General features: G+C 31.2%; 1 protein-coding gene across 3 annotated transcripts in view; it reads left to right on the forward strand.

The window, feature by feature from the left end:
- LOC105255628 (cGMP-dependent protein kinase, isozyme 2 forms cD4/T1/T3A/T3B) overlaps positions 1 to 26,017 on the forward strand; it is a 41,652-nt gene that overhangs the window by 10,287 nt on the left and 5,348 nt on the right. The window contains exons 1-3 of one of the 3 annotated variants that reach the window (XM_020028904.2): positions 10,181 to 10,766; positions 12,942 to 13,361; positions 14,386 to 14,552. In XM_020028904.2, coding sequence (XP_019884463.1) covers positions 13,081 to 13,361; positions 14,386 to 14,552 — 448 coding nt within the window. In that variant the 5' untranslated portion in view covers positions 10,181 to 10,766; positions 12,942 to 13,080. Of the gene's footprint in view, positions 1 to 10,180; positions 10,767 to 12,941; positions 13,362 to 14,385; positions 14,553 to 17,635; positions 18,316 to 26,017 lie in introns of those variants that run through there. The other 2 variants (XM_011265029.3, XM_011265033.3) reach the window with 2 other exon arrangements.

The raw sequence follows: 26,017 nt of genomic DNA on the forward strand, positions 1-26,017 counted from the left end.
ATAAGGCTCATTGTCAGTCATCGGATGCTTTGTACACGTTACGGAATTTCGAATACGTCCTTAGGAAAATTTTTCTGCATTTTTTTTATAGAAAGCTGTTTCTTTACTCCAAAAAATATTCTTTATATATGTTCTTATTTATTTTTATTTATTCATTTTTTATTATTTTTATTTATTTATTTTTTATTTTTATTTATTTATTTTCGAGATAAATGTCTTAATTGCTTCTAGATTTTGTCCTGCAAATTCAGCAAGGCAACATTGAACGTTGTTTCTCCATGAATCGAGTCCTGCATCATTAACTTCATTGCAGTTTTTTTGCTTCTTTTATATAAATGTCGTATTTATATAATCAAATTGATCAAAAAAGCTATTGATAAAATACAAAGTTATAATTTTCTTGTGTTAATTGCTTTGAAATGCATTCTTAGAACGTCATCATATAATGTTAATGCACAATAATTGCATGTATGATCGATACATTAAATACAACTGAAATATTAAATTGATAAATTTAATTTTAATTACAGACAATTATATAATTCTCTCAAAAACAAGTCTATTATATGTATAATTATATATACATATTACGTATTTTTATTTGGCATCTCTGCTTCTCTAATTCTTCGTCATTTTATAAAAAAATATAACTATAAAAATGAATGATTAAAATTACAAATTAATATAAGCAATAATTATAAGCAATATACGTTATCAATCACTGTCACTTTCAGATATTCATAGCTTTCATTTAAGTCCATTTAAGCGAATGTACCAAGAGACGTAAATTATAAATAATATTATAAATATTTATAAAATTTATAAAATCTTTTTAATTCATCGGCACATCTAAAAGAATTTTTTTTGTGTACGTATATATACAATCATACACATACGAATATACGTGCGTATCTGTAATTAAACGTACTTAATTAATACACGAGTAATATTATTATCTCTATTAATATTAACGATTTTTTAATGACTTAATAAGAAGTGCAACGCGATATAAACAATGGACTCGATTTTGCGACAATTATGTCGTAGATTTCTCTCTCTCTCTCTCATTTCATTCGCCGACAAATAATTAAAAAGAAATAATTATTTAATTTTCTACTCGCTGTCGGATTTATTATGATTAATGCGTTCACGCATTAGTCCGTTTTAAATGGCTGCGTAAACTGTATCGACACTAACGCACCGGTGATTTACCGGTCATAAAGAGTTTGACGGAGGTGCTATTTTCGCCTCCACCTTTCCCTCTACCTCCCTCCCCTCGCACGTCACGGAACGGTTGTAAGAAGATTGCATTTCTTCCACGCATCTCTTTAATTGCAAAGCCCTCTCTCTGCCTACTTGCTGTTACTCGGGCTCTCGACTTGACTCGTTGCAGTCGGGTCGGGTGTTGAAACCAGTCGGGTGACGTCACGTATAATTACTTCTTTGATTCACTCTCTTTCTCTTCTATGGTGACTCTGGTGTACGAACGAATTTGTCGGTCCCGATGTCAGTGATGTAACAAGAACGAGAGCTTTCCTTTTAATATTTATAAGTAATTATAAATATTTATAATTATTTGCAGTATAATTATAAATATTTATAATTATTAAATTTCAATCTGTAATTTCTTTCTGTAATATTTTCAATTTATTACACATATCCATTGCATATATGTTGAATCATAAATATTGGATAAAAATTGAAATGCAGGAATTATTAATATCCTGTTTTTACAAAACAATAGGAATAAAAAAAGATTATCTTTTATTAGCATAAAAAAATGTCCATGATTTTATATTAATTTTTTATGAGAAGACTTATATTTTATTTTGTTTGTTGCATCTAACTCTTATCAAAGATAGTTAATTGATATTTTATATATTAATATACACATATATGTATATTCTATATGTTTAATATTTTTATTTATTAATATTAATAATAATTAATAATAATGATATATTAATAATAATAATAATTAATAATAATTTATTAATATTAATAATATATTAAATAAAAGAAAATTCTTGTTTCATCACAAGTAAATTATTAATCAATTAACATTAGTGCAACTTAAATCTCTATACATTTGCTAACGACAAATGTCGACATTTTTTAAATCACTTTCCTGTCTTTGCAGAAAACCGAAAATATGATAAAATATTAAACTTAGATTCTCTTATTTAATTTCTTCCAATCCAAATAACAATGGATATAAAATATATATTTTTGTGGAGATAATATATCCTCTCTTATTTAGTTTTCACAACAATATACATGATATTATAGTGAAAAAAATATGGTATTTAAGCTAAGAAAAATTCAAGGAAGGAATTCAAGGGAGAGAAAAATTTCGCTGCGTATGTTTTCTTCGCGTACAATAATAACAAATATTTGACACCTGACAAAGCATAACTCTCGCGTGCCAACAAAAAATAACATCGCGTGTAATTATAATCGTGGCATAATTCGCTACCGCATATTTTTAATATCGTTCGAAAACAAATTTCTTTCCTCCGACAGCGACTTAATTTCTCAAACAGCTACGCGTTTCATCTTTTTTTTAACACATCTCTCGATGTTATATTAAAGCGAAACAGATGTTCGCGCGCCACGTGGAAATGTCACGCAGTTACACTACTGATGCTGCGAGTTTGCTCGCCTCTCTTCCCCCGCATCCCCCTTCCCCGCATCCCCCTTCCCCGCATCCCCCTCTCTCCCTTCTCCGCTCTCTTTTCATTCTGGCTCCTTTACCCGTCGTCCCTCCCGCGCTTATCTCGGCGCGGGTTAAAAATAGATCCTATCACGGCCATCGGCGATATTTCGAAAAGCTGAAGCCGAGCGAGAGAGCGAAGCCGGCTCGACGAGAAACGAGCTCGGACGAATTAGCGCTTCGGCGAGCGGCTCTCGCGATCTCTCGCATCAGCTGATCTCGGTTGGTGGCGCCTTCTCGTACGTTTGACATTTCCGTCGCCGATCCACCTGCTGCTCGAACGATCGCCTTCCCCGTCGCTCGGTCGGTATATTTCTCGAAATGTAGTATGTATCCTGCTGGAAACGAGAAAGGAGAAACAAGACCTGATTGAAATATATTGAATATATGATTAATATATGACATATATGTTTAATGTATATACGATTATATGTATAATTATAAAATTATGAATAAATATATAATTATAAAAATAATTGTGAAATTATAATAAACATAATTATAAAATTACGAATGAATAAATAAATAAGTAAATGAAAGAATAGAATTAATTAAAAAATAAATAAATAAATGAAAGAGTAAAATTAAGTAAAAAAAGTCCTCCAAATATTATGAAAAAAGATTAAAAATTGTACATTTGTACCATTAAAAGGTTGGAGATATCATTTTTTTAAATGTTTATATTTAAATCTTTTTAGATATATATAGAATTATTAAATATTAATAATAATAAATATTTCATAAAAATTTCATTAACATAGAGTGATGAATCTTATCAATTTGCAATCAAAAGAGATTTTCCAAAAAAAATAAATGTGTAATATAAAAAAATCTCTCTCTCTTTATAAATATATATATATATATATATATATATATATAAATTATCTAAAATCTCTCTCTTTCTCTCTTTCCCCATTGAATATCTTTTTAATGGCAAATTTCTAACTAATATAAGGCCGATTTTTCCCTAGCGAAAATTCAAGATATTTTAATAATTTTAAGCTATATAAATAAAAGATTGAAAAAGAAATACTTTTTACAAACTAAATTTTGAGGAGCTAAAATGAAAAGTTAATCCATTTCAATTATTTTTTTCAAGTGGAGTTTATACTTTAAAAAAAATTATAAGAATTTAACGAATATTAAAAAAGGTATTTTTTAATATTAATTTTTTTTATTTGTTAATTAATTGATGAAAAATATGACGAAAAATTTGGTTGATTAATTCATAATGTTCATATTAATGTTTACATCAATTCATATCATAATATTCTTTATTTACATCATTATATGTAATTTTGATTTTTGTTTACGCTATTCAATTTACGTTAATTTTTATTTATAGTTTATTTTTAGCTTTTTTCGAATCTCTATTTTGTTTAGATAGAAATCTTTTGTATAAGCTCAATTCTTAATTTTAGTTATTTAATTTTGCAAAACATAAATTTTTTTAAAAATATTTCCATTTAAATAAAAAATAACAAATGTAAAAAATAAAAAAAAATTTTTTTCATATAACTTATCAAAGCTAAACTGATTATCGTGAAAACGTGTATAATTATTTATAATGACACTATTGTCCTTCTATTTCATTATTTTACATTTGTTTATCTTTATTTTATTATTGAAGATACATTTTTTAACAAAATATATCAATCAATTTATTTAAATAAAAACTCTTACACGATATTAAAAAATATTTCCTTTAGTAAATTTTTGATTTGAAAATTACACTAAATTTATATGATGAAAAAGTAAGAAAAAAATAATAACCTCAAAATTTTCACTAAAAAAAATCGACTTCGAAAAAAGCATCTGTTTATTATGTTATTAAATTGCAAAAATGACCATCAATATTGCTTAAAAATCTTAAAGAATCGATATCCAATTTTTTCGAGAGCATCGAACTCTAAATCAAGTAAAGAACCGGACTTAACATCAACGAGATATTTATAAATATTATCAGTGATAAACTGTCGGACAAAAATAACCAACGCTTACGTTTTTATCAATAATTATCGATGAATTCACTTGATAGCATCAATCACACAATTCGATGGCCAGAACGCAATAATTGAAGGTATAGTTCGCGTCTTGATTCGCACGCGTTGATTCTCTCTTTCTCGTTTCGAATTAAATTTAGAGACGAACGACACTTTTTCCGCGACGATTTATTTAATAACATCTTTTATTGTCACTTCGAGACGAATATGACGCGCATATGACATCAATTCGACTTAAGTTACGATTTTACTAGCTTGAATCGAAGGAGAGACAATATTTTTTTTATTTTCTGAGTTTTCGAATTCGTTGGAATAAATCTTCCTCAGAGAGCTCTGTGTATGTGTGTGCATGTGTGTATCATAACGGAAGTAAACAAATATCTGCTTAATATCATTGGAATGAAAAAATTAGGAAATTATTAACGAAAAATCATGTTCTAAAGGATATAAGTATATTATGCATATTTTATCAAAATTGAATTTTATATTTATTATTTAATACAATTATATTAATTAGGATATCTCTCTCTCTCTCTCTCTCTCTCTCTCTCTCTCTCTCGTTTAAAATGAAAGATGTAATGATTTAGCAAAGGGCATTCACATCTTCCCATGCATTAATATACAGTACGTTATTTATGCACTTGATGTTATCCATTTGTCAATTTTCCGTTTCTTTTCAGCCAGTCTCTGTCAGCCTTAATCTATGTCTTATCTTATGTGTATAGCCTATCATAGTATATAAACTATTATTTGATGACGCCACCAATTTTGGTATACAATAGTTGAAATTCTATTCGCGATCTTTTTGAGAGAGATAATTTGAGAAAGATAATATCTGGAAATATTAATTTTTTTTATTATTGCAATTTTTCAACAATCATCTATTTTTGAGGTCAAATCAAAATATCCACTTCATACAATTTTTAAATATATTTAAACTTTCCTCTATTCTTTATATGTATTAAATAAAATTTATTTGAAAATTTGATATATTAAAATATTTTTATTATTAAATTCTCAATGTTAACAAACTCGCTAGTAAATTAATTCAAGGTATAAATAATCATATGTAGAAACGACTCAACTAGCACAAATTAATTCTTTATTATTCAAACATGACATTTCGACCATTTGGTTGTGGTCCTTTTCAAGTATAAATTTCAATAAAGATGGTCGATATTGTAGATAAAGAATGCAAGATATTAGCACATGTCAAAAAATATTAGTTAAAATTTGAAAGAGAAAAACGAGAGAAACTGAAAACATTTTATCAGAGTCAAGATTCCTCACACTACTGATTCGTATGTTTCGTATGTCGCTAGTTGAGTCGTTTCTACATATGATTATTTATTTTTATTATTATTTAAAATATTTTTATATATTAAAAAATTTTATGTATTTCTTTTATTTTAAATTTTGTTTTATAGATTCACTCTTATATTTTGAAATGAAACTAGTAACTCACGATCTTATTATCTCTTCTGTGCATTTAAAAAAAATTAAATTTTATTTTAAATTTAAAGTTTAATTAAAATTTTATTCTAAGAAAATTAATCACTTTTAAAATTAAATTTTATTTATACAGATATACTTTTCTTCTTTTACATATGTTTCTTAGAATTGTATTAATCTGTGAAAATAGAATTAATTTCAAGAATGATTAATTTTTTTAGAATTAAATTAATTTTCAATTTTTAATTTAAAATAAAATAAAACTTTTACATGTACAAAAATAATAAACTTATGAGAAACATATTTTGTTTTCAAATATAAGAGTAATTTGTAAAGCAAAAAAAAAATATATATATATATATATATATATATATATATATATATGAAATACTTGTTTATTGTAAATAAACATGTCTCGTACGAAGCATGCGAAGTTTTATTATCGTAAAATCTCGCATGATTATTCGAGGAGTTACGGGAGTCCCGGCACTGTTCTACTTGAGGCTTTTGCATAGAGAGTACGTAGAATAATGATTGCAAAATAGAAACGCGCGAAGAGACTTTTGAGGATTCGATACGCGACTTAAATAATTCAAGTGTCCCCATAATAATCTCGACCCCGCATATGTGGAGGCTTTAAGCTCGTTTCACATGATTCAAAAGAAGATTCCTTCACACAAATCTTCACGATTTTAAATGCAACATTAATGAAAAAATTATAAATTATACTTTACATTGATCCTCACACACACAACAACACACACAATTTAAATTAAATTAAATTAAATTTCAAAAATTGTCATCTTTTCTGATAATTGATTAATTAATTATGCATTGTGCGAAACGAACTTTATATACATGCGGGTCTAGCGATTTATAGCTATGTTTGTGAAAACGAGGCAAGATTTATAATCACACGTGTGCGTTTTTTATTAAGGAAACTTGTTATCAAGAGAAGAATGATTCGCGATTCTCACTAATTATTCACATTTTATTTAATAAATGAGCATATTTAATTCAATGTTCTCATTTTTCTATTAAATACTATCGCTTTTCGTAACAGTTTAAAAAAATAAACATTACGCAATTAATTACTGATTCGATGATATGAAATTTTGTCCTTTCAATTTGATATGACGAAGAAATTTTTCATAAATCATATCCTTTCATTGCAAATTGAATTACGATCTCGATCAATTATGCGCATCTTGATTGAAAAGTTCATTAAAATTATTAAGAAATAATAAAAGAATTCATTGTACGATTAATTATACGATCTAAATAGCAAAATATTTTGAAATAATTGAATGTAAGATTCGTTTTGATATGTTATATATATATATATATATATATATATATATATATATATATGTATGTTATATATATGTTATATATATGTTATATATATTATTAATACATATATTATTGTTTAATATTATGTCATGTTTAGTATTTTTCTGCTCTGATCGGATATCAATGCATTTTCCCCAACGAATTTGATTGAATCTTCAGTTCTAGACGCAAATAAAAAATATTTTTTTCTCTATCAGTCATTATCTAATATAAAATCTTTTTCTCTATCAGTCATTAGCTAATGTAGAATCTTTCATACATATTAAAATTTTATTATTATATACACCTGAATAATAGCAAAAAGTTATTGAATTTAATATTAAGTAATGTATAAAGTACAATATCGTAAAAGACTCGCCTGAATTGAACTTTGTGCATATTTTACGGAAACAAATACATATTGAATAGCTTCTTAAATATATAAAATTAAAAATATCCACGTAGCTAATAAAAGCGATGATCTGCCATCGATGATTTTTTCTTTCGATTTCATAATATTCTTAACAATTTATGTCAGCGGAATGCACAATAGCCAGATTATCATTTGAATGCATACGTGTTTGATAATACATCTTGCGGCAAGTTATTACATCTAAACCGGTTAAATTTACGAGTAGCTTTGACCAGAAAATCAACTCGCGATTTCCGCGATATCTAAATATAAATCGAAGTCATCGAAGACAGTTTTATTCGTAAGACTTACGGACTCGATGATTGTTGGCTTGAGATGAAAAATGAAGGCGCAAACCGTTCTCTCGACGATGTAAAAACGCAATCTTCGGGAATAAAGCATCGAATGAATGGATCGTAAATCGGTGATAGGTGGATGATAAGCTTTAGAGAATCGCACACGGAAACACGTGCCGTAAAGAGTCACTCCTCACACCTCGTGAGAGAGACGGAGAGACACCTTTTTCTCTTGGCGATTAACGTCAACGTGCCAAAGTCAAGGAAGCCGTAGTCAGGGCCGTACCTGGTTAAAGGCCGGTTTCGTATGTAGGACGCATCGAGTACGAGGCATAATAAATCGCTCCAAGCACATTCGCCAACGCAAAAGTAGACAAAGCGTGTAAGCACTGGCGTAATAAGGGGACTTTAATTTTAAGGGGTGGATTCGAGAATCTTGAAGAAAAAATGCATATATCTTTTTATCTGGGAAGAAAATGTATCATTATCGAAAATATATCGTTATTAATAAATAAGAATAGATAGATAATTAATTAATAGATAGATAAGAAATATCATTACTAATAATTTATCTGGGAAGAAAATATATCATTATCGAAAATATATCGTTATTAATAAATAAGAATAGATAGATAATTAATTAATAGATAGATAAGAAATATTATTATTAATAATTTATCTGGGAAGAAAATATATCATTATCGAAAATATATCGTTATTAATAGAGATAATATACATAGATATCTCTTTGTAATTTTTCTGTATATTTCTTATCTTAGGAAACAAAATCCCATCTCTCTCTCTTTTTCTTTTATCTCATTCTTAATATCTATTTATTATTGTGTTAATATAAAGTAATTTTAATCATTAATTAAAATGCTGCGAATTAATTCTTTGCGTCATGATGGACCGCTCAGTGATTCACCTTTTCTTTTGCAATTTTCCTTTCAACTACTTTTTTTACAACAAATTCCGAGTTTTTTTGTTTTTACACAGTTTCTAGAAATAAATGTCAGTAATATCAATAAATGTAAAAAAAAAATAATGTCATTAATTATTAATTGCAAAAATATCATATATAAAAACAAATAGTCAAAATTAATACTTTTTCATGGAGAAATGCATTTTCTACTAATCTACTAATCTACCGAATTAAAGGGGCAATTTTTTTACGAATTAAGTACACTCTAAAGTATTTTTCAAAATTTTTTCAGAATTTTCCGCCATATTGTTTTTATTATTAATTCTATATAAAAAATACAATATTTTCTAAATCCAAACTAACAATTGTATTTTTTTGAAACTTTTTCTCTGAGAGTTTCTTGATCATAGAATTTGAATTTAAAGAAAAAAATTTATAATTTTCTTATACCATCTTGAATTTTTTGAAATTGAAAATTTTGACATTACATTCGAATTTAGCGACCAAGAGAAATCTCAGAAAACGAATTTGCTAAAATTTTGGATGTAAGAAAAAATATATGGCTGAAAAGATGAAAAAAAAGGAAATTGAAAAAATGAAGGGGTCTCACATAGAGTCAAATTTTAAAATTTCTCGTAATAAAGAAAAACCAAAGTGACAAATTTCTTTCGTCGTGTCCTTCGATCTTTCCTCCTACGCCATTGTCAGTGCGTAACAATAGTAAACGCACGTATATTCACGGCTAGATCGGCACGTATGATCAGTAACGATGATCAGAAACAACGATCGCAAGATCGAAATGATCGGTGAAAGGAGAGGCCAATTTTCTCTCTCTCTCTCTCTCTCTCTCTCTCCCTCCTTTTTTTTTTAATTGACTGCCGAACGCGATGGCGGGAGTTTCGAGGAGAAGCCGCGAGAGTCGTCGTGATTAAAACGTAAAAATAGCCGACCCGCGTACTACAGAATCGTTAGTCGTTGCCGGTCCTACACGCGAACCCGAAGAGCGGGTACATACTTGGTTCAGCACGCGTGCTCCTCTTCGATCGTCAGTTCCCTCGTGTCACTTCGGAGTGACAGTTCGCTCCTCGTGCGACATCCGTTTCCGTTCGTTTTAAAAATTGCTAATTTGATTTCAAGGATTGAGTCCAAGGATAATACTTTTTAATACTGATTAGATTTCGGTGATTTCATTTCGAGTGAACTCAAATCTCGAGCTTACGAACGCGAGTGATTCTTATGCTAGCTCGTGTCCAAGTGGAAATCTGACAATGGGTCCTCTACTCTTGTAGAAAGGTGGACTCGTGTTCAGCGAGATTACATCGGTCGCGATCCCCTGTTGAAAGCATCGAAGCGAGTGTCCCGTTAAACTGGCGATTTTTAATGAATTATTCTCAGGAACAATAATTGAAGTTAACTACGGTTCAACTAATGTTTATGATACCTGCGAAAGGAAATGATCCTTCACACGAACGAGTTAATCTAAATTCTCTCTTCGCTCGATGAATCCATCTTTTTCTTCATCGATGATGCAATAAAAGCGTCTCCGCGTAATAACATCGTATGCAATCGATGCAATGAAATAAAGTGCGAACGTGAAGCTTGGTCGTCTGGAACAGATTCTTTGCAAAAGCCCTCGGTTGGTTCAATATCGTACGATTTTCTTGCGATACATTTACTTCTCGATTCGGTTGATGTAACAAGCGGTCACGCGAAACACACTAGTGAGTTGATACTGATCTCGATGCTGTAGATCGCTTGATTAGAACAGATTGAACGAAGCTGGGAGTCTGCGCCAAATTGAGCAACGTTCAATAAAAAGTCTGGAAGAGACGGAGATTCTGTGTGCGATGAGACACATGTCTTTGATAAATCAAGAGCTACCAAGTTGTATCTAATATCTCTAGTAATATTAACGCACGTTTCGATCATTTAGTCTGGCTTGTGTGAAATTTTTGGTAATGATTTAGGGACAGAAAAAGGAACAATTCAAAGTGAATTAATGCACTCGTCGCTTTTGAATGTCAGTAATATAGATTGCTTTGATTGGAACAGATTGAGGAGAGTAAATATTCGCTCTTATTGTTATATTCATCCTAATTAAGTTTAATATTTTTTTCTAATTAATTTTTCAATTCAATTTAAATATATAAGAAATAATAATTCAATTTAAATATATAAGAAATAATTCTCAAATGCCTTTTTTATTGATCTATAAATCAATTTGTACATTTCCAATTCAGCTTTCTTGAATCATTTTATTTGCATTTTTTCTTGCATTATCTATATAATAATCTGTATAATAAAAAACGCATTATCTATATACTAATCTTTATAATAAAAAATGCATTGTCTGTATAATAATCTGTATAATAAAAAACGAGATTATATATATTTTTTTTATTTTTTTTGATACAACAAATATGTGAACTATGCGAAAAGAAATATTGAACTTGAGGAACTGCTAAAGCGGAAAGCGCCGAAGGCAAATGATTATTTTCTTCACGTATTTCGATTGCAATATGATTGCAAACACGTAGTTAAATATAGCTACTCTTGACAGCGAATCATTAAACGAACGATTATCCAAGATGTGAATGTTTTTAGTCTGCTAATAATCTCACGTTAGAGTCTTGCTGCAATCGCAATTTTATTGTCAAATTGCATGAAAGCTTCACCTGTTTCAAGTTTTCAAGCATTTATAAATGCCAAATCTTATTCCGAACAATGCACCCTTATTCTGTCAAAAAAAAAATTCCTAAACTATACTTTTTGTTTTTTTAAGAACACGCGTATTCGTTTCCAACTTCTTACATAATCGATGCTTCTAACTTTGGCTTATTACATTGAAGAAATAAATATATCTGGCTAGCTTTTGGAATCGTCTTCGACTGTTGATGAGAAACTCGAATTTTGCTCCCACTTTCCTTAGAATTATTATTGACAGGGTTGGCAAAGTCCCACCTTTCTTCAAAATATTATATATTGGCAAAGATTTTTAATTTTATTATTATTATATTTTTTATTAAATTATAAATTAATGTAAAATTTAGTAAGATATCTCCAAAGTTTTTGTTTTAAAAATTCACACGTTAATTTAAATTTAAAAAGAATTTAGTATTATATTGATTTCATTTTTTTAAACTCTGTAGTGATTAGTATGATTTATTAATTAATTTATTAAATAAAGCAAAAATATTTTGTTGCTTATTCCATTAAATAAATCGTCCGAGACAAAAAAACTGGAATTTTTTATGATTTTTTTTATTTATGGAACTCAATCTTAACTATTAGGATTTAAAACTGTCTAAATTTTACTAAATGTTTAATGTTTAGAAATTTTCTAAATTTTCTTCGAATTAAAGTTTTTTTGTTTAAAGTCTTTTTTAATCTAACATTTTTTCTCGAGAAAATTCTGCCGAGAAATATTCAATTAATACTATGACTCGAATAAATTCTAAATGAAGTAAAATAAAATAAAAAATGAAATAAAAAATTGGACTTGATATGTCTTCAGAGTTAATTGCTTTTTTTTATATTTAATCGTAGATAAATCTTGCTTTGGAACCGAGAATAGAACCTATATAGAAAACATATTTGAAAAATAGTCAAAGTTCTATTGATTAATTATATCGAAATCCTAAAAAATACTATATCAGCTTCGAGATTGACGACCAAGATTAGATCATTCATATAAATATTATCACACTGTCATCTTAAGTTCAAATAATGGGGGGCTGGGGGGCCCGAGAATTAGATACGATAGACATATGTGAATATTTCCATCTTTGCTCTTGCACATTTCCCTTGGTAGAACCTTCGCTGGAAGATGAAGGAGTGATATTTTCGCGGTGTATGGCTTGCGCGCGATATTGAAGGACAAGGAAGGAGTGTCGTTCGAATTTCACGAGAGAAAGAGAAAGAGAAAGAGGGAAAAGAGGAGGGAAAAGAGAATGGATTCGATACGTGACCTGAAACGATTGTTGTACGAGCGTACGGAGGCGTTGCGACGTCGCGACGAGACCGTCGAGATGCTCGAGAAGGCGCTCGAGGAGCGCGATGCCACGATCCGTTACCTGCAAAACGAGATCGATAAGTTCCGGCAGATTGTCGACCTGAGCTTGGCATCCAACGCCATCAATTCTAATCCGAGGCTGAAGCGGCAGGCCATATCGGCCGAACCTCTCAGAAATGACACGGCCAAGCCGGTGATGAAGTTCACCAAATCGAAAAGGTAGACCGGTGCCCTCGGATCGAATGTGTCGCGTGACATCTCTTTTTTTATTTGCTTCGAAATTTTATCCTCGCTTATTAATGTATTTAAGAGAGAAAAAATATATTCTTTTCTTAATATTAAAAAAATATATTAAAAATATATTTAAAAATATATATTAAAAATAATTATTGCTTACAGAAAATATTTATCGCATAAATATATATATTTATATTAATGCAGAATTAAAATTCATATATGTAATTTATAAATAATTATAAAATTATACAAAATAAATTTATAAAATAGACTTTGGTCTGAAAGCTATTTTATATTTTTGTTATTTCAAATAGATATCTTTATTTATTACTAATGGATGATTATTACACTAAATTAACTTGTGATTTGACTTGTACGATTCAAGTAATATAACATGCGATATATAATTGAAATTTGCATTACATAATCGATGTAGTTGATAATGGTAGAGTACGCCTTTCACTGAAGATAATAATTACGCATTAATGATTTTATAACTGTAAACAAAACTTATTTAAGGAGGCATATTAATTTTATAGCATGCTATAATACAGAGATTTTCTCTATCAGATAATTGTATAATTATGATATATTTTATTCTTTATTATATTATTATATAATTCTAAATGAAATCTTTTTATTTTAAAAATTCCAGATTTGTTGAAAATCTACAGCTATAAGATTTTTAATTTTTTATTCTTTGATTTATTAAGATTTTTAATATTGTATGCCAATTGACAGTTATTTGTGCACGTAATTATATAGAAAATATGATTCAAAATTTATATTACTTTTAACTTTCCTTGTATGCTTTAAACATTTAAGAAGTTCATTATACATATTTCGCACTTGATGAATATCATTTTTTTACAATTGCATCCACGAATATAACTTGCAATTAACTATGAAAAAATATTATTCCTTTTTCACTTTTTTGTGCAAGAATTATTTACTCCTTTTGATATAAAAGAGTAAAATTTAATGATGTGTCTGCTTTTGTTTCAAGGTCTCGCGAACTAATCAAGACTGCCATTCTGGACAACGACTTTATGAAAAATTTAGAACTCACGCAAATCCGAGAGATCGTCGATTGTATGTATCCTGTTATGTTTCCGGCTGGCTTGACAATTATTCAAGAAGGCGCTGTCGGTTCTACTGTCTTTGTCATGGAGGGTAAGTGAATACAATCACACATCTTTATGAAATAGAATAGCTTGGATGGAACAATATTAAAAATTTTACAACGTAAAATAGATATGTGAGTAGATTATTATAATGGGTCATAAAATTTCATAAAAAAATAATATAAAATTCATTTAAAAAATTTCATTAAATTTCACTAATTTGTCCATAAAATGACAATGATCCACGAGAAAGTGAAGTAGAAACGGATATATTGGGATATGTCTGCGTTGAAAGAATATTTCCGGTATTATTTCTGACGTTGACAACTTCAATTGCCAGTGGATGAAAGATTGAGGGTGAAAAACAGTAATACATTAGCTGCGCTATTTTAAAATCAATATTTCACACTTCTGTGCCTTCCCAATCCAATTTAATTCTAGTACGTCATTCGTTCTTGTTTATCTATTAGAGCTGCGTGTGATGTATTTGTCCTTAATAAAAAAAATTATAAATAGTGGATTTTTGGATTTTTCCACCGAGACATTTCTTAAATTTCTTAAATATATATTTAAAAAAAATTAATCTCGTGCACTTAAACTGTCAACAGTGATATCATAAAATTTCTTGATTATACGTTGTAGAATAAAAAGGAGACAATTCACACAAATTAAATATACTCTCATCGTTGACTTCAAGTTTACACATTAAAACTGTTTAATCAATTATTTATTGTTGAAGATTATGTTAATTTAAGAGACTCGCATTTTTTAAAAATAATCTTTTCTTCTGAAAAAAATAACTGCGTTGTAGGATTTCTTTTGGAAAACTCCTGAACAGTTTCTAGACAGAAAAAATTACAAGTAACTAATACAAAAATTGTAGTAACTAAGTATATAATTCCAGTTAAAATTAAGAACTGATTTGCTACATGCATTTTGATTACACAGCCGATAGTGGAAATTGATTTTGCTGGAAATCAAATTTTAAGGAGAAAAAAATAGATACATCGAAATAATTGTGTTTATTCATTAATTCGATATTTATTAATTTTCATTGATAGAAACCATGGGCGGTATCAACGCGAATGTCGGATTTATGTAAAAACGATTATATGAACATTGGTATATAATTCTCTTTCTCCCGGAATTCGATTTCCGTCGAACAAAGCACCAATGCGATTTCGTAATGACTGACGTGCCGTATCTTACTTTCACAGAAAAATACGTCGCTTTCCTCTCTTTCTTTCCCAACTGATCCGATTATTAGTGTTATCACTCATCCGTGTCGTTGCAGTCACGTAATCGACGACGAGCGCACTCGACTCGTACACTCCGTATATACGGTATATTATCGTAATGTTGTTTAAGTTTAGACGCGAATAGATATTTAAATCTCTAGAATTAAAATTTGCTTATAATAAAAAATGTTTAAGCTCAGAATTAAAATTTATAAGCAATCAAAGATAATGGACATTTTTTCGCGTACACATAAAAATAAATATTTACATATTTACACGTGTAAACATAAGTCTAAATATTATGTTTACATGTGTAGATGTGTAAAATTAAATTTCTACATATCTACATGTGTAAACATAAATCTTTACATGTAAAAATAAATATTATTTTTACATATCTATCTTAGAAAAATTATTCAAATCTTGTATTTAATATAATGGAATTCTGTTTCCTTTCTCTTAAATTTTTCTTATATCTATTTTTTTAAATTTATTCTACTATTTTTTTTTAATTTTTTTTTTGTTTAAGGTGTTATATTTTTATCTACGTACTTTTTTTTAAGGTGTTATATTTTTTTTGTTTAAGGTGTTATATTTTTATCTACAATGACTCATCTATACTCAATAACTCATAACAAATGATTGTTGTAAGTTTTTTTTACATAAATACAAAAGAGAAAGTTTCGAAAGTGTTGCAAGGTTAGTCTCAAAATTTAAATAAATCCTGTTTAAAACGAATTATTTTACGACGAATTATTTAAATAGTATAAAAATCATCACTTTTCCGATTATTCTAAAAATTGTATGAAAATAAAGAAAGTCCTGAAGAAATGAACAACGCGTGAAAAATCGTGGTGTCAAATTAACACGTAGCTAATGAAGTGGGTACAGGACCGTCCTCTAATTTCGAATCCTCCCGGATCTTGGCGGTCATAAAACTGCGCTGCGCTTTTATTACATCGTGGGAGCGATCGCGGGGGCGAGTGAGATCGACGAAATGAGAACCCCTGTCCTTTCTCTCACGAGCGCAGCGTCCATGGTGGGGATTCCCGCGAATTGTCGAGGGAAGGGAATCTCTCTCTCTCTCTCTCTCTCTCTCTCTCTCTCTCTTTTTCTCTTTTTCTTTCTCCTTCTGTCTCTCTCTCTTACCGCTCACATGAGCATGCTTTTCACCAGTCGCGAATACTGTCAGTGAGCGTCAGGCGCAACGCGACGCCGCTCGTGTTGCGGTGTCCTCCTTTGACAGGATACCGCTTGTCGCTTTGAAAAGAAACGCCACGTGTGACTGTGAATGTGATCGATCGCGAGGAGAAGGGGTCCTAGTCGCCGGGATCTGGGCAGTCTCGCTTCGAGGCGACGTCCTGACAGATGTCGGAATTTCTCACGGTGCGCGAGGATATCGAGGATATTGAGAACGGGAACCGAGGTGCAAGGACCGCGAGGTGTCCTCGTCGAACTGGGACTGTGACAGAAGATCGACAGCCGGAGATGGCCCGGTTTCCCGCTCGATCTGTCCCGCAGCGATCCGTTGTTCGTCGGCGCCGGATGTTGCGAATGAGCGATCGCTGAGCTGACGGGGTCGCCTGGTGTTGGTCCAACTTCTTTCTTAGTCTTCTCGCAATTGTTGGTCCCGTAAACCCGGACTAAGGAGTACGCAAGTTCGAAAATAAGTGAATTTTTCCTGGACCAGCGCCAACCGCGGTCGTGATGTCTTTCGGTTGTTCGCGACTTTGTCGCCTCCGAATGTCAGGGACTCGAGATATTATCTCTGGAATTTATTTTCATCGCCTGACACCGCTCCGTCTTGAGCTTTTCGAGCGCGACATTTAAGAACGTAGAGCGGAAAAACGTAATTGTCAAGAATGCACCCACCTGTCGCGCCTACCTGCTGCGCCCACCTGTCGCGCTTCCCTGAACGCATCTGAGAATCGTTATCGGATTCATTTTGCCAGACGAGAATTACCTTGTCGTCGAGCAATGTTCTCGGGCCTTTGGCCTTTGCGCGCGTCGAGTAGTTCGAGAAAAATCGCCGGCGAAAGTTCATAGAGAGCGGGCTCCGTTTCCCAGCTTCTGTCTCTGGCTGGAGCAGACGCGAACTCCAAGTCATGAAGGTACGAAGTTATCCAGGTCGGGCGGTCCTGGAGGACCCGGAACTCCTCCTGGACCCGGACGCGACCCGCGGCCGAGCCATGGAATTGCTTTACGAGGCCAGCTGGCGCGAGTGCGGGGTCAACTGGACCAGCAACGGCGCCGAAAGCGGCATCAAGGTTCCTGCCAAGCAGCAGGAGGACGAGTCACCCTATGTCGGGCGACCCTACGTCGACGTGGTGTCGCAGCTCGAGAGCAAACTGGAGGAACCGTCCTCGACGAGGAACGAGGACGCTCGTTCCAGGGGATCCAGCAGCACTGGCACCACCGACAGCGAGTGCTCCGAGGTGAACCAGCCGTCCTCCGGCAGTGCTCAGGGCGGCTTCCTCATTCCGAGGCCGAGGCTGATAGTGCCGGTGCACACCTACGCGAGGAGGAGACGCACCGGCGCGCCGCAGCCTATGAGAAGACGCCAGATACGCGAAGGTACTTGTTCGCGGATATGACAGACCGTCGACGCGGGAAACCGCGGTTTTTACAGCCGGTATTTCCTGGGAATAAGCAAACGTCAGCGCGCGAATCTACTTTGTATATACGGGGTGGTTATAAAGTCGCTTTACGCGAGTCTCGATTAATGAGTGAAATTGCTTTTGACTTTGATTGAACGTCACCTTTTTTCAAGATCTTCTTGAACATTTTTTTATGAATACTTAGAGATAATTCTTTTTTAGAAGTTGAATTCAAATTCTATTCAAGGTTAGCCTGTTTTAGAATATTAAATTTTCTAAAAATTTGAGGTTAGATTAGGGTTTTATCTTCTTGAATATTTTTTTTTATAAATATCTCGAGATAATTCTTTTGTAGAAGTTGAATTCAAATTCTATTCAAGTTTAGCCTGTTTTGGAATATTAAATTTTTAAAAAATTTTGGATTAGATTAGGATTTTGTTATCCGTTTAAAAACACCCATTTAATTTACTTATAGAATTTTAATTATATACAATTATTAATAATTTTACACACATATAATTTTCTTTTTAAATAATTTAAACATTATGCGAAACATAAAATTAAATAAAAGTCTGTCTCGAATTTTGCTGCAAATTATATATCATCTAAAATGAGTTTTTTTAATTGAATTAAACTGGGAAAAGTTGGTGATCAAATGTACAGAACGTATCGGCAGGCGCGCATTTCTTGAAAGAAGTCACACTTCGACAAAAGAAGAGAAAGTACGTAACTTCCGAGACACTCTATACATGGCCGGACGCCGTGGTTATGTCTCGCAATTAAATATACGTATGAGAGATACTCGTTTATATAATTGTTCTGACATACAGGGAACGAACGCAACACGAAGCGAACACACACACACGCATACACGTGCGCGCGTACGATTGCAATTTTCAACACGCATAGAAAGAACAAAGGTTTCGGATCCCGATGTCGCGTCAAGCTGACCTCGATATTATATTTTTTAGAGCACGAAACCGGATTATCTCGCGAAATGGGCTCTTCGTCTGCTTCGCTGCTCGAGAAAAGCGATTTTATCATTCGCTTTATACACGCAATCGTGTGTTCGCGATCGTTTTTCTATGACACGTTTCAATGTTACTCAACGCGGACATACGCGAAAAAAGTTTCTACATTTACGATGTACATCAATTATAGATAATTTATCTCGTGTTATTTGCACCATGAAATCACTCCTCGAATTAATAATGTAGCATGAATAATACACCTGCGATTGATAACGTTTTTATAATAAAAATACCTATAAAGTACTTGATGTAAAATATACTGATATTTTCTTAAAAAACACTTCTCTATTTTTAGAAGTATAAGAGTGGAAATTTATCGCTTATCATTCATTTATCAACTCAATCGGAGCCTAATCGCGGTTGGTACATCATAATTAAATGTTTCTCCAGAATAAATACTGAAATCTTCTACAATTAGTTACATCATTTTTTTTCTCTCTATTAAAAATACTGTATTAAGTATTTTTTTAATGTTATAAATTTTATAATATATAATCTATTCTAAATTTCTCTTAAACATTTTTGAACTTGAAAGTGCAACGGATACTTTCGAAACTTTCTATGTATGATTTCATATTCATGTAAAACATATCGAGCATTTCATACATTCCATCATTAACAATTCATCCAAAATGAAGCACGTTAACTTTTACCAATTTTCTCCATAAAATAAGCCTTGTTGCATTTATTTACATATATTTGACGATATTACAAGTCAATTTATGGCTGTAAAAAACGCTATAGATAAAAATAATATATTGACATGTGTCAATAATGAAAAACAAAGTCATTGCCATTACCATTTATTTAAAATCGATATTACATTTACATATATTCACCCACAACATACATAATATAATCAGTTTTCAAGATATTCATGAAAATTATATAGACTAGCTACGCAAATTATTTAATAATTTCATAAACATATTATGTGGCATGTCTCAGAAAAAATACTGAATTGTTTTGATAAAAATTAAAGAATCTGTGATATTTTTCTGTTTGTAGAGAATTTCCTATTTTATAGAATATTTAATAAATCACTTAATATTTCTGCATATTACTGGTTGGATTCTTATCAACAATTCTTATACGCTTTCAAGTAGATAAAAGTGTTTAGATTGCACAAACTTTATTACATTATACATATATGACATTTAGATGTCTATACATTTTTAACAGAGGATAATCATGCATTAAGTACACCGTGCAAAAATTTCCTTCATAAAAAACAATGATTCTCTCGCTTTTTCAAAGAATAATAAAAATTTTAATTATTCCAATTAATTATAGGAATTAATATAATTATAGAGATAAATTAAAAATGAAAGGAATTAGCAGAATAATAAATTTCTGCTCGATTGTACTTGGATGACTGTGTTAACTTAATAGTAATGCAAGATGCGAAACTTAAACATTCTTTAATGTCCTCATTGATAGTCAAATTAATCATTTTTACAACACATAAAATATTTGAAATTTTTTTCACACAAAATGGAATATTAATAGTATTAGATTAATTTAAGGAGCACAAAACACAATTCTTTATGAAAAGATTTTTTCTCCGCTATGGAAAAAAAATACTTCAAATTTCTCTTTACTGTTTCTCACTTTAACAAGGAAAGTATCCAGATGTGCACCAAAATATTCGATAATCGGAGGGCATCTGGTTTTTGAGCAAAGACTGTCTAGAAACTGTCGGCAGCTGCCGCGATGTAATTTTTTTTATTGTCGAAACCAAGTTTTCTCGGACATCGGCGAATATTTGCGAAGCGAATAATAACGTAAGACGATTTTAATTAATCGCTTTCACTTTTTTTTTTTTATTCACATGTAATGTGCTAACGATTGCTCGCTCGCAGACACGAGGATTACGATCATTTTAATGATCATAATTTCTTAATTATTTATACTGTTTTAGGGATATAAACATCGTCGATTGGAAAGAACGAGGTTCTTTAGCGTTTATATAATAGTAAAAGGATCGATGAATAGCTTTAATTAAATATTAAAATCAAACACACACACACACACACACAATTAGAGTGCGCGAAATCACCATTTTTTTGCGTCATTTGACATCAAATGGCATAGTCTTCTATAATTGTGTATATTGGATCGCGTAAATATGATGATGATTTATTTTTGTCAAAGCGTCATCTTGACTGACGTCATCGTGAACGATCGTACATGAAGCTCTAGCAACACTCGACCGCAAGTGTCATTAATTAAAATTATAATTGTCAATAAACTGCAATGAAGTGTCATCTTTGTCGTGTGGTATCCTAACCGCAGGAATAAATTGTCTTGTTCCCTATCGGGTTCGCTCGTGCGTGGAAGGGTCGTAAAGAACGAAGAGTTGGTGTCTCGAGTTGATCGAAAATTCGTCGAAATACATTAATTTCAATTATTGAACTATTATTCATTACATTTAAGCAACATCTTAATTAGAAAATAGACCGATTCCCTTATTTAAGTAATACCTTCAGCTTGTTCGTAGTCAATCCGAAGTCACAGAACAAGAGGATCGAGAGAATAGCAGGTTGCGAAAATCGCAACCGGTAGCGGCAGCTAAATGTTTTAACAGCTCGATTTCCGCAATCGCGAATGTCCCAATTCAACATCCTGTTTTACGCGCCTTTTACAAGTAAAAAAAAAGAGAAAAAGAACCGTGACTTTAAAGCAACAATGAGGTAATCAGCACTCGGTCGAGGGTCTATGACGTTTGCAGCGACCCTCAATAGTTGTACCGTAAACCGCGGTGACGGGTTCCACTTCTCTCTCTTTCTCTCTTCCTGTAGGTGTTAAACGCAAGTCAATCACTGCGGTGCTTGGAAACTCGTTTCGCGAATTTTTGTTAAAAGGAACACCTAACGAAAGTGAAAGACACCTAAAAAATTCGCGAAATTATATTGTGTTTCTTCCTCGCGACAAATTTTTCACTTTTCTTCGGTTCAAATCATACATACTATCGTTGTAGCTATCGCAATCCTTTAATTAAATTGGAGGATGAAAAAATAGTAAAGCAGAGTGACTACGAGATTTCTTTGCCCATGATGTTTAATGAGATAAAGTTATTTAAAAAAAAATCGATTTATTTCCGTGATAGAAGTTTCTGATAAGTTACACCCTGGTCGAATTTTCACACGAAACTTGACGATGGTTCTCTCACCTTTCAAGGCGAGGCCAAGCTAGGAGTAGGGGGAGTTTGGTTTCGCATAAAACTTGGTGGAGATACCATGAGTGAAGCTTAAACTCTTTGTTGTCCTGTTATGTCGTCATGCTAGGTCTTCTACCGCGTGTTTTACACACTCACGCACACAAAATTGTACACTTTATATTTATTATAGATGTATACATATGAAGCTCATCAGTGTACATTCAGTGGTTCTCCGAGTGAACCAACCAGTACCAGATGCATTCACTATCCACAGAGGCTTATGTTGGAGGATTCCGAGACGAGACTCATGGAGGAGAATTCTCTCTCTTTCTCTCTGCTCCTTTCTCTTTTTCTTACCTATTCTGTCCTCCTTCTTCCGCGAGGTCTGTCAGTGTCAGATATATTCAGCGAGTCTCTTTGTTCGTTCGCCGAAGATTATGCGACGATTGTGAATGTCAAGCGTTCAAGCTTTCTGACCACGCAGTGGGAAATCGATAATTTCAAAAAAAGACTTGTACAAAAGCGTTGATGTGTATTTTTTTCATATTTGACTTTGTGACACATGTGTCTTCATACATATATGTATGTGTCGAGTCTTCCATAGAGCTATATTTAACAGTATTGTATTTTTATTGTATAAATTTGCCTTCCTCTATGATTGCATCTCCCATAAATAATTTTTACGATAAACTGTGACTCCTGATGTTACGATTTAAATTTCATTTATTGGAGCTGATTTTCTATACATGCTTTTTAGAATATTTCACAGAGTATCCAAATGTTCTGAAAACTTTGAAAATAACAGCAATTTGAAAATAGTATTGTATCGTCACAAACATGTGTATTTATTTCTTTATAAATTTTTAAATATCTTAAGATAATTAATTATTCATGAATTAACGAGATAATACAAAATGTTTTACGGTGACTAATCGCAAAACAATCAATCGAAGCCAGTGATTCTTAGATTGTTGTGCAATGTACGATGGAGATATTTATGAAACAAATGCGCATAATCAGCTGTTTTGATTTAATGACACGTCGGTGTCATTAAAACATCCGCGATTCGATATAAACGATTTCGCTCGTCGAGAATTCACGTCGGTTTTATTTTCAAAACGCAACGCGATTGACGCGAAAGCGATAAAAGCGAATAAGGAGCAACTCTCTCGACTTTCGCAGCGTACTTACATAATTTTATATCGCTATATGTGCTATGAATACACAAGTAACCCGTGAAGATTAAGCGGACGGTGATGCCTATCAAAAAAGAATATGATCCATGATCTGCATAATTTGCCGACTTCAGCGATTATTCAGACTCTATACATTTCTATTCGAGTCTCTATACATTTCTATTCTTGGATCAAACAGCTCTTCACTTTTTTGCAAGATAACCGTAATTACAAGGGGAGGAAATGATTTATCGCGAATTTACTCTTGGATGAAGAGGAGGAGATAATGAATTTCTGAGACACTCGTGTTAGCTTTTACCTATTTTTTTATTTGATATCTTCTCTTGCAAAGTTATTGTTGTGTAAATTTTATTCTTTAATGCCACCTCGTACATTTTACAGATACGGGAATCTCTTATTTAAACTTCTTAAATCTATAGTTGCACTTAATCTCTCTCGTGCCATGTTGATAACAATTGCAGGAAACTTTCGTAATTGACTGTAAACCGTACATAGCTTTAATCGCTGGCGTTAACAATTCTTTCGCCAAAACCTCGTGTTGTTCCTTCATTAGAATTGCATTACACTTTCCAAAGTTTGTAACAGCGATACGCACGCGAGTATCACACAAGCATTTTCCAAGTTTTCTAGTAATTTATAATTATAATGCCAAACAGTATTATTTTTTCATGATTAATTTAGTCTTATTTAGATTGATATATAATTATTTAAATTGGATATATAATTATTTAGATTGACATATAATATTAAATAGAATATTTCAATAGTCTATATCTAAATTTTTACAAAGCAGAAATAAAGTGTATATTCTTAATTAAAGAGTCGCTCGATAAATTAATATGGACGTATTCCATTCATTCGTTCGAGAGAAATTACGCACTGTATGTAATATTGATGTGACTCTTTGTAAAAAAATAAAATACAAAAAAATAAAGAATAAAAAAAAAATAAAAGAAAACCCGAGGCTCTTCGCAAAACGTACAAAAATACTTATGCTAGCCATCGCTTAATTCAATAGTTCCCTTCGATGGAAAAAGATACGGATCCAACCTCGTGCAATGCAAATGCAAAACCAGTTCGGGATCTTTTGTATGACTCGTACCAAGCGTTATGCGCGAGAGGAAGTGAAAGCAACATTCGCGGGGGACAATATACGGCCATGGACTATCTGTCCCCTGTCGCAATGTCGAACTCGTTTAAGTCCTGGCGAAAAGAAAAATTGTTTCGACCTGCGTTATTTTCTATTAAGTTCACTTTAAACAATCTGCTCATTATTGACAATAGAAATCTATTTGTAATCTTATATTATGTATGCACGTATTCTGATCTATTTTACATGTGTATCTTATTTCTTCAGGATTTCTTATATTATACGACATAAAATAAATAAAATAAAATTCTCTTTTGAATGTATTATATAGATCGTCTTTATTATAAAGTTGGAAATTATAGAAGAAAATCATATTTTCGTATATTTTGAAATTTATGTAGAAAGAAACCTCGTATCTAAAAATTACATTCGATTGCGAACAATTAAATTATATTTTATATTAAATATTATTAAATATTATATTAAATATATAATATTATTAAATATTATTAAATATATTAAATATAGATTTTATATTAAATTATATTTAATATATAATTTTTACACTTGTAATAATTCAAGTATTTCATCGTAAAGCGATTAATTGTATAGTTAAACAATAATTGTATACTTAAAATGTAAATGTAAAAATATTAATTTAAATAGTTTAATATACATGTATTATAATTAAAAAATATATCAGGATTCATTATTCAATAAGCAATCACTTTGCTGTCTCAACTCGCTGCCCCAACAAAATTTCGACAAATAAGAAGATAAATGGATGACAGATAATAAAATGACCTTTTTTTACATGTTTTATGAATATAAATTTTATCTTTGTAGATATAACATATTCTGAATCTATGGTATAAATATACAATATGTATTATGCATAAGATATTAAAATCATTTTGTTATTAAATACGTTACATTGTTTTATATTTTCTCATTTATATTTACTGGGGTTTTATAATATTTATAATATTTTATAAATTTATGTATTTCATACATTTATAATTATAATTAATATATTTAATATATTTATAATATATAATTAATATATTTTATATATTTATATTTTCTAATATTTTATATATTTCTGAATATTATTTTTCAGGAATATTATTTTAAAGGAAAGTCTTGGCTTGTTCGTTCCATTACATATTTTAAATAATTGTAAAGAATTTGTTCATATGGAA

Source organism: Camponotus floridanus, unplaced genomic scaffold (assembly GCF_003227725.1).
Source record: "Camponotus floridanus strain SB8 unplaced genomic scaffold, Cflo_v7.5 scaffold64, whole genome shotgun sequence".
NCBI lineage: Eukaryota > Metazoa > Arthropoda > Insecta > Hymenoptera > Formicidae > Camponotus > Camponotus floridanus.